Consider the following 10,619-nt stretch of genomic DNA (forward strand, 5'->3'; position numbering starts at 1 on the left):
TTCTAGCTAACCAATCACACCTCAGTGCCACCTTTGCTGTTACCAAAGCTTGCTGTGCCTCCTGTTCTATTGACAGTTTTGACTAATGGTCTGTTGTTGCAAAGTAAGCCATACCTGTGGCTCTGCAGTCACAATCTGTTTGCTGAATTAGAATTCTGAAATATTTTTTCAACATGGAAGACACACCTGACACTCTCATTGAGCTACAGTGAACTATATACCATGCACAGACTTTCTGTTTGTCTCTTTCACCATCTGTTTCTCACTCTCACACCTCTCTCGCACATAAATACATACAAATCACATAAACTTGATCATTCCTTCCTGCAGAACTCCATACAGAGACCCTGCCATTCATACAGTATAAATGCTTACTACTGATTTCAGTATTTTCACAATTACAGGTTCAATGACACACCCTGTCTCTGCTGACTGAATGAGTGATTCTGATAGCATAGCTACATGATGACGATGGTATGTTAGCTTTTATGAACAGAGGGTCCTTTACAGTATTCATCATCTGTTAGCTGATGTATGTAAATGTATGTAAAATGGTAAAGAAATAAGCTAAGTACTGTATTGAAACTTTTCTGGTCATGTAGAGTGATTGTATATACTGATTTATAAACTAAACACTACAGTACTGTCCCCAGTTGGGTAATGACAGCTTGTGACAACATCAAAGAGAACAATCACTCTGTGTGACAATAGCATGCCGTTTCTTCTGCCTGTTGTTTTACAGTAGAGTAACTAATTATATGAATTTTGGGCATTGTGCCATCACTTTCCAAATGAGTGAACATTGTGTTGGTGTACCTCTAGTTTTATCTCAGGGGTATGTGCATGCGTGTGTTTGGGCATATTGCTGTGTCCTGGTTTTCATCTTGTTCCGGCTCATGTTTCCCTGGACCCGCCCCTGTCCTACTTACTCCAGAAACCAGTGGAAGCGAGCACAGATTTGGAAATGAATGATTAAGTGGTAGTTGGATTAAATACTAGGAGTGATTCCCCACCCCTCTCTCATCTATCTATCTATCTATCTATCTATCTATCTATCTATCTATCTATCTATCTATCATTTTTTTTGTCTGTGCATGGCTGAGGATCTTGTAATAAGACAAAGAAAAAATCTCAGTGTCATATGGTGACTACCCCCACACCCCCCTCTATTTTTAGACTTCTTTGTCTTCCAAGTACCATTTCCCTTTCTCTCTCACGTTGTTATTCTTTTCTGTTCCACCTCTGCAATTACACTCCCCAATTTTCTGTTTTTTATTACATTATGTCCATTTTATTACCTCTTTTCCCCCATTCATCCACTGTGCATTATCAAAGAATCTAAGGTGTTAGTGTAATGCTGCAGGTGGGTGTGGTTAATCACTCTGTCTCTAAAGCCAAGTGTTGTGTCACAGTTGTTTATCAGAGAATGACCAGAGACCTTGGACCTATGAATTAGGTTCAGCACCTCAGCTCGCAAGTAAAAAGCAAAAAGGATAGTTGTGAAACAGATGTGAACAATGAGCATGATATAGTACCTAGATAGAAGACTGCTTGAAGACTGAGTGAAGGGGGAAACATGCACAAGGAGTAGGTTGCCCCCTTGTGATGAGCTCTACTCCACACAAAAACGCAATGACATCAGCATCTCGTCACACGAAGCAGGATGTAGTGTGCAGACTGCAGGAGTGGTGGTCTCCAGAGTCCTGGCCCAGAGAGTGTATAGTGGGTTGGGCATGGCTGAATGCAAAGGTCAGGCTTTCTGTGGGGCTGTGGGGGTGGAAAAAGAGGCAGGCGCTGCTGCTAAAGTGGATCTGTCATAGTGAATATGCTGCTGCAGTGCTACATTACCAATGCATGAGCAGCCCAACTGCAGCTGTGGGCAGCCTGGTGTAACATGCATAGGAGTGCGGTTTGAGTGTGCTTGGGTGAGTTTGTGTGTTTACTTTGCGTCTGTCAGAATAATGTGTGTGATTCATTCAGTGAGATGAAAGGTCTACCTGAAAGTGAACATTAGCAGATAAAATGTGGAAGTTGGTAAGAAAGCCAGTGTCTTACTTTACACATGGTGCCTTTTGAAAAATAAACCCACAGGCTTCTATGTCAGGAAGGGTGTGTGTGTGTGTGTGTGTGTGTGTGTGTGTGTGTGTGTGTGTGTTCGTGCACACATGCATCGTGTCTGTGCCTGAGATGGCGTTGCTATGGAGACAAGTGCGCTGTGCAGAAGGAGAGAGGAAGGGGGGGCGGGGGGGGACTCGCCTTGGAGCATGTTCAGATAGCACCCTTCCCCCACCCACTCACACACAGATGAACAGAACAAGACACACCCTTATAACACACTTATTCATAAGCACACACACAACTGATGGCTCTACAAAGGGCTATCGTGAAATATTATGAGTATGACGGAGATAAAGAAGCTAATTTGGTGACTATATGTTGTGGTAGCCCTTTAATGATGCAGTGAAAATGCCTAAAACACTGCTGTTAACTGCTTCCGTCCGTACCACCACCCTCCCCTCACCTACCACTGCTCCTTCTGCCCCTTTGATCACACTGTTCTCCATGCTTTCCTGCTGTTTCTCCTTTAACTTTATCACGTGAACCTCAGACAGAGAATCAGGTTAAGAGGCACACACGTATTTAACCACAAGATTCATTATGTACAGCTCCCTGTGCTCAGGGAGCAAATTCTGTGTATTTTTCTTAACCACTATTTATTCACTATTAATTATTCAGCAAATTCAATTATCATACCCTCAAGAAATGTGACTTTGATCAATTCATACAGAGTTCACAAATGAAAACTGAAATAGTGTCTTCAAGGGGACCTAGTTAACTTAATCAAAGAGAAGTCAAAAAGCACACATGCTCCTGTCCGTGTTTGAAAAGTATGATTTATTGTTTCTGCATACACAGCAATTAATGATTAATTGACTCCTCTGCAAATGCTTCCCAGAGGAGCCGTATTTGGCATGGGAAGAGGAGGTGATGTGTGTTCAGCATGTTTTATATCTCCATGACACAGTCAGTGTTAGCTTCATATGGCCTAGTGGGCATGCTCAATAATAGGCCCTGACCTTGCTCTCAGCTTGGATTCAGAACTTCTGATATCCTTCACACACTGCATGTGGGTCATATAGATATGTAGGTAATTTTACTTGTGGATTGTAAATTAAGACACTGTTAGAGATTTGTTTATCATTTCTGGCAAAGGTGTGACTCATAGTACAGGTGCTTATTACACATTTAAATGGCTTGTTCATTTGGCCCACAAAATAAGGTCACGGTGTCATCAGGCCACAAAGCAGAATCCCTGGTCAGACCTCTGCTTTTTAAAAGATTAATTCTCTTTACAGTGCTGAGTAAACTGAGGCTTCAGTGATCCATGTGTGTCATGGTGATTTTATGACAAAGATAATCCAGACTGCCCTGTAAGGTCGTTGCTGTATAGAGAGTGAACTATAAATAAACTATGAATCATTGAATTTCATCATGGGCTGTCTGGGTCTGATGGGCCAGGTGGTCTTTGTGTGTGTGTGTGTGTGTGTGTGTGTGTGTGTGTGTGTGTGTGTGTGTGTGTGTGATGAGAGGAATGCACCGGTAGTTTATTCACAGTGTCCTTGTGTGCAGCATATACCATCTTCTATTTCCATACATTAAGAAAATTGAGCACACAGGTCATCCTTTGAGAGCTATTATTATTATTGCATTTTGGGGTAAACAGATGACTGGGGCTCAGTGTGTGATGGTTATTAATATTTTCAAATCAAATCATGTTTCCTACAGAATGGAAATAGGACAGGAGTTTCAGAATCAAGGGCTTAATCCTGGGATTACAAACGAGGGAATGTTCATAAGCTTATGACTACAGTCTCTGTGGAAATGTGGAGAAACATTAAAATACACTGAAAGATGCTGCAGCACACCCATGTCTCCTCCGTGTTCATGTGCAGCAGAACAAATGAGTCCAATTAACTGTATTTATTGCCTGCAAGGCTGACCAAAAAAAAAAAAAAAAAAAAAAAGCAAAAAGAAAGAAATGGTGGAGGTGGGTGGGGGGCGGGAGGATATGTGGGAGCAGTGGGAAGAGAATGTATAATTCATTTCTACAATTTGTGGCCAGCAAATATACAGTTTGTCATGACGTAAATAGTGATTTGTACATGTATGTGATAATTTGATTCCACAATAGAAAAGACGATGGAAGATGAAAGTCTTAAGTGAAGACTGGCTGACAGTTCTTCACGAACAACTACAGCGCAATTCAGAAATTGCCTCCAGAGCAGGATATCCAAATAATCGACTGGATGTTGCTGTTTCTGGAAGCAATGGAAGCCCATTGTCACCACTTCACCAAAACTAACTGTGTTGACATCGTCCACATAATTATGCAAATTACTGCCTAAAATAAATACATGGGAAAGGAGTGGAGAGGAGAAGTGGAAGGAGGTAGCATGACGATTCGGAGTGGTTGCACCATGTTTTTTTTCTGACAGTCACTGCAGATTAGTGCAGGGGAAAAAAACGGGCTTTACATTTGGGGTGCGCTCCAGCGTGCTGTCCATGGTGCTGAAATGTAATGTCCAACGCTCCTGGTTGAGTTGGGCTCCTCTGTGGCATATAATTGTGAGTATTTTTGGTGTGACGTAATGGCAGCTGAAGAGGGGGCAGGATGACATTTTCAATGCTGTCTGCAATTTGCCTATTTCCCCACGTGGCGCCGCTGTTGATCCATCAGAGACAGCCCTGCTCTTTAACGCAACTTAGCCCCTCCTGTTTTCAGGCGACTGGGACATTTCCTCAGTCTTTGTTATAAAGAGAAGACGGTGGAACAAACAGCATTTTCCAACCATATGCAAGGCACACACCGGCTGATATCTTATAGGCTATCCAAAATATCTGACCGTGATTGGAAATCATATTGATGCTTTGTTTTTATTGGACAGAAATATGTCTTCACCTTGTAGATGGAGCTATTTCGGGATATATCTAGGGCTTTTTTTATTGGATTGTTACTGGGAAGCGGTGTCTGGGCAGCTCTCATATTCCATCTCAGAGGAGGTGAACCCGGGGACTCCTGTTGGAAATGTCGCTAAGGACCTAAACCTTAATTCACAGGACTTGGAACACCGTATGTTTCAAATTGTTTCTGGATCAAAGAGAAAATTCTTCGAGGTAAACCTGAAGACGGGCGTTCTGTATGTCAGTGAGAGGATTGACAGAGAGGAGCTTTGTGCAGAAGAACTTAAATGCTCAGTAAGTGTGGAAGCCGTGATAAATAACCCTTTGAAGCTTTATCGTATTGATATAGACATTTTAGATGTAAATGACAATGCCCCATTGTTTACCTCCAAATTACAAAATTTGTATATCGCAGAGAGTACTTTGCCAGGAGTGAAATTCGCATTATCTGAAGCGGCTGATGCAGATGTGGGGAGAAACGGAGTCAGTACTTACAAATTAAGCCAAAATGAGCACTTCTCTTTGGCAGTGCACAAAGCCGGGGACAGTGTGTCTGCTGAGTTAGTGCTGCAGAAAGCCCTGGACCGCGAGAAGCAGCCTGTGATCAGCATGACACTGACCGCTGTAGATGGAGGGAATCCTCCGAAATCAGGCACCTCACAGCTCGTGGTTAATGTTTTAGACAATAATGATAACATTCCGATATTCAGCGAAACGTTATATAAGACAAAAATTCCCGAAAACACGCCACTGGGCACAACAGTAATCACCGTGAACGCCAGTGATGCAGATGAGGGCCTGAACAGTGAGATTGTGTATTCATTGAGAAGCAAAGATCAAGATCGCGTACTTGATATATTTGAAATTGAAAGTCAAACGGGCGTCATTAAAGTAAAAGGCAATATAGACTTTGAAGACAAAAAAGCTTTTGAGATACGTGTAGAGGCCAGTGATAAAGGCCAGCCTCCGATGTCTGCTCATTGTAAAGTGCTGGTCGAGGTGGTGGACGTAAATGACAATGCTCCTGAGATCACTGTGACGTCACTACACACAGCAGTGAAAGAGGACGCGAGTCTGGGCACCGTAGTTGCTTTAGTGTCAGTCCTCGATAAGGATGGTGGGAAAAACGGTGAAGTGAAAATTCAGATTAAAGATGTGGTTCCACTCAAGCTCGAAACAAACTACAAAAATTATTATTCTTTGTTAGTTGACGGGCCCCTGGACAGAGAGAGCGTCTCTAACTACAACGTCACTATCGTCGCCACTGATAAAGGCAGCCCGTCACTCTCCAGCACCAGTGTACTTTCTATACACATTTCTGATGTCAACGACAACGCACCTCTGTTCCCAGAACCCTTAATTAATATCTACGTGAGTGAGAACAGTCCGGTTGGAGTAATTATTAAAACTGTGACTGCAACTGATGCTGACGTTGACCAGAACCGCCAGGTGAGCTATTCATTTTTACAAAGCAACACTAACTCAGTCCCGCTGTCCACAATGCTAAACATTAACTCAGAGACAGGAGATATAATCAGCCTGCAGTCTTTCAACTATGAGGAGTTAAAGACGTTTCAATTCAAAGTTCAGGCCACAGACTCTGGTGTTCCTCCGCTCAGCAGCAACGTCACTGTCAACGTTTTAATCCTGGATGAAAATGACAACAGTCCCACGATTCTCGCTCCATATTCTGAGCACGGCTCCGTTAACAGTGAGAGCATCCCCTATTCTGCTGAAGCGGGATACTTTGTGGCAAAGATCAGGGCTGTAGACGCAGACTCTGGATACAATGCGCTGCTCTCTTATCACCTGTCTGAGCCCAAAGGAAACAACCTCTTCCGGATCGGAACCAGCACCGGAGAAATCCGGACTAAGAGGAGAATGAGTGACAATGACCTGAAAACTCACCCCTTGGTGGTGTTGGTGTCTGATAACGGAGAACCCTCCCTGTCAGCTACTGTGCCTATTGACGTGGTGGTGGTTGAAAGCACAGCTGACATCCAGACTCAGTTCAGACATGTGCCCGTAAAGGAGGACAGCTTCTCGGATTTAAACCTGTATCTGCTGATCGCCATTGTGTCGGTCTCAGTCATCTTTCTGCTCAGTCTCATCAGTTTAATAGCTGCCAAATGCCACAGGACAGACGGCGATTTCAGCAGGTACAGCGCCCCAATGATCACCACCCACCCTGACGGGAGCTGGTCTTACTCCAAATCTACTCAGCAGTATGACGTGTGTTTCAGCTCAGACACGCTCAAGAGTGACGTAGTGGTTTTCCCCGCACCGTTTCCACCTGCAGATGCTGAACTCATCAGTATTAATGGAGGAGACACTTTTACCAGAACTCAGACTTTACCTAATAAAGAAAAGGTAAGAAAACTTTAAAAAAGTAACATGTTCCATTTGATGATATGATGTCCGTCCGTGTTCAATTTTTCTTTTATATAAAGTTACATTCCTTTGTGTTAACTTTGCACATTGCATCTGTACATGTGTTTGTATGTATCGGGTCATGGGTCAAAGTAATGACAAAACTGAAGTCAACAATCCGTAAGCCTCTCACTCAGTCCTCTGATAGCATTGCAGTATGTGTATGTCGTTGTCCATGGTGCTGAAATAGACTGATTTCATTCAGTCAGTTCATCTACGCAAAATAGGACATGGCGCGTTTTACTCGTATTAACTGGCATGTTCACTTGAATTTTCTTACAATATACATATTTATTGATACGTGATATAAATCAGATTTCATCTGATTTCAAGAAGCTGTCTCTCTCTGGATGATATCACGACTTTACCTGGTAGACTCAAAGAAAATTATAGAAAGTTAGTGTTTGTTTGCATTTTTATATTCATCGCATTTTTGTACAAACAAAACTGTGGATAAGTCAATAGGGCAACTGGACATTTTGTGCTGTCACTTGTGACTTTTTGTTAGCTGTTGACTTCACTGTTCATTCGTATGCAGGCGATTCATCTATTTTTAGGCGTTAATGTAGTTGTTTCAAGTAACCACACGGGGACACTGTAGACCATCACATTTTGATGTTCACTTGGTTGCATCAGGCTCCTCCCAAGCAGAGAGGATGAGGATGTTTCTCGGGGCTTTGTTACAAAGAGACGCATTTCAAGAATGGATTGTGCAGCCATCGTTTCGTCTGTCACCCGGTAAAAAGCAAGGCTACTGGATTCTGGCACGTCGCTTTCATTCTGCATTATTAGTCGGGATTTGGGAGCCTAGAATCCATATGCTCTGTTCACCTTGGATAAAAATATGTCGACGCGGGGGACATGGAGCCGTTTTGGACTTTATATAGTCGTTGTTCTTTTGGATTGCTGCTGGGACTCGGTATCTGGGCAGCTGTCTTACTCTGTATCAGAGGAGGTAAACCCGGGGACTTCTGTTGGAAATCTCGCTAAAGATCTAAACCTTAACGTTCACGACTTGGAGGCACGTATGTTTCAAATTGTTGGCGGATCAAAGCGGAAATATTTCGATGTAAATCTGAAAACGGGTGTCCTTTATGTCAACGAAAGAATAGACCGAGAGGAGCTCTGTGCGAAGGCTACAAAATGTACTGTCAATGTAGAGGCCGTGATCAACAATCCACTGAAGCTTTATCGTTTGGAGGTTAATATACTCGATATAAATGATAATGCACCATATTTCCCTGAGAATTTGCAGTCTCTTAACATTGCTGAAAGTACTGTGCCAGGAGGGAAATTTGGATTTATCGGGGCGTTAGATCTCGATATTGGTAAGAATAGTGTGAGTTTATACAAGCTGAGTCCAAATGATTATTTTTCTTTAGAGGTTCACAAAGGGGGAGAGAGTGTGTCTGCGCAGCTTGTGCTTCAAAAAGCTTTAGACCGGGAAAAAGAAGATGTTATAAAGCTCACAGTGACTGCTGTCGACGGCGGTAATCCACCCAAGTCAGGGACATCTGAAATCATTATAAACGTTTTAGACAATAACGACAATGCTCCGGTTTTCAGTAGTTCTTTATACAAGACACGCGTTTCTGAAAACTTACCAGTAGGCACAACTGTTGTAATTCTGAATGCAACAGACGCAGATGAAGGTGTAAACAGTGAAATAGAATATTCGTTGAGAAGCAAAGGTCAGGATCGTGTATTAGATGTATTTGAAATTGATTCTAAAACAGGTGCGATTTTAGTCAAAGGTAAAATCGACTACGAAGAAAACCCTGCGTTTGAGATTCATGCACAGGCCAGTGACAAAGGCCAGCCTCCGATGTCTGCTGATTGTAAGGTGCTGGTAGAAGTGGTGGACCTGAATGACAACGCTCCTGACATCACTGTGACGTCACTACTAAGCACAGTGAAGGAGGACGCTGAAGCAGGTGCTGCTATTGCACTTGTTTCTGTTCTGGACAAAGATGGTGGGAAAAACGGGATAGTCAAGGCTGTAATCGCAAATGATTCGCCTTTTAAATTAGACACAAACTATAAAAACTACTACACGTTGGTAGTTAACGGTCCGCTTGACAGGGAAACAATGGCTCAGTATAATGTCACCATTGTAGCAACAGATGAAGGGACTCCACCTCTCTCCAGCACCAGCATCGTGAGCGTCGATGTTTCTGATGTCAATGATAACCCGCCTCGCTTCTCGGAGCCGCAGGTTAATGTTTATGTGAAAGAGAACAGTCCAGTGGGAGCAGTTATAAAAACAGTGACAGCAGTTGATGCCGATATCAGTCACAATGGTCAGGTGAGCTATTCATTTTTTAAGAGCAACAGTGACTCATTACCACTCGCGACAATGCTGAACATTAACTCGGAGACTGGAGATATAATCAGCCTGCAGTCTTTTAACTATGAGGAGTTAAAGACGTTTCAATTCAAAGTTCAGGCCACAGACTCTGGTGTTCCTCCGCTCAGCAGCAACGTGACTGTCAACGTTTTAATTCTGGATGAAAATGACAACAGTCCCACGATTCTCGCTCCATATTCTGAGCACGGCTCCGTTAACAGTGAGAGCATCCCCTATTCTGCTGAAGCGGGTTATTTTGTGGCAAAGATCAGGGCTGTAGACGCAGACTCTGGATACAATGCGCTGCTCTCTTATCACCTGTCTGAGCCCAAAGGAAACAACCTCTTCCGGATCGGAACCAGCACCGGAGAAATCCGGACTAAGAGGAGAATGAGTGACAATGACCTGAAAACTCACCCCTTGGTGGTGTTGGTGTCTGATAACGGAGAACCCTCCCTGTCAGCTACTGTGTCTATTGACGTGGTGGTGGTAGAAAGCACAGCTGACATCCAGACTCAGTTCAGACATGTGCCCGTAAAGGAGGACAGCTTCTCGGATTTAAACCTGTATCTGCTGATCGCCATTGTGTCGGTCTCAGTCATCTTTCTGCTCAGCCTCATCAGTTTAATAGCTGTCAAATGTCACAGGACAGACGGCAATTTCAGCAGGTACGGCGCCCCAATGATCACCACCCACCCTGACGGGAGCTGGTCTTACTCCAAATCTACTCAGCAGTATGACGTGTGTTTCAGCTCAGACACGCTCAAGAGTGACGTAGTGGTTTTCCCCGCACCGTTTCCGCCTGCAGATGCCGAACTGATCAGTATTAACGGTGGAGACACTTTTACCAGAACTCAGACTTTACCCAACAAAGAGAAGG

The 10,619-nt window shown here is 43.4% G+C and overlaps 1 protein-coding gene across 16 annotated transcripts in view; it reads left to right on the top strand.

The window, feature by feature from the left end:
- LOC143325537 (protocadherin alpha-C2-like) overlaps positions 1–10,619 on the top strand; it is a 190,493-nt gene that overhangs the window by 97,448 nt on the left and 82,426 nt on the right. The window contains exon 1 of one of the 16 annotated variants that reach the window (XM_076738668.1): positions 4,687–7,332. The exons of 14 other annotated variants lie outside the window; for them this stretch is intronic. In XM_076738668.1, coding sequence (XP_076594783.1) covers positions 4,951–7,332 — 2,382 coding nt within the window. In that variant the 5' untranslated portion in view covers positions 4,687–4,950. Of the gene's footprint in view, positions 1–4,686; positions 7,333–7,364; position 10,619 lie in introns of those variants that run through there. One more of the 16 variants, XM_076738669.1, reaches the window with a different exon arrangement.

The sequence above is a fragment of the Chaetodon auriga genome, chromosome 9, assembly GCF_051107435.1.
Source record: "Chaetodon auriga isolate fChaAug3 chromosome 9, fChaAug3.hap1, whole genome shotgun sequence".
NCBI lineage: Eukaryota > Metazoa > Chordata > Actinopteri > Chaetodontiformes > Chaetodontidae > Chaetodon > Chaetodon auriga.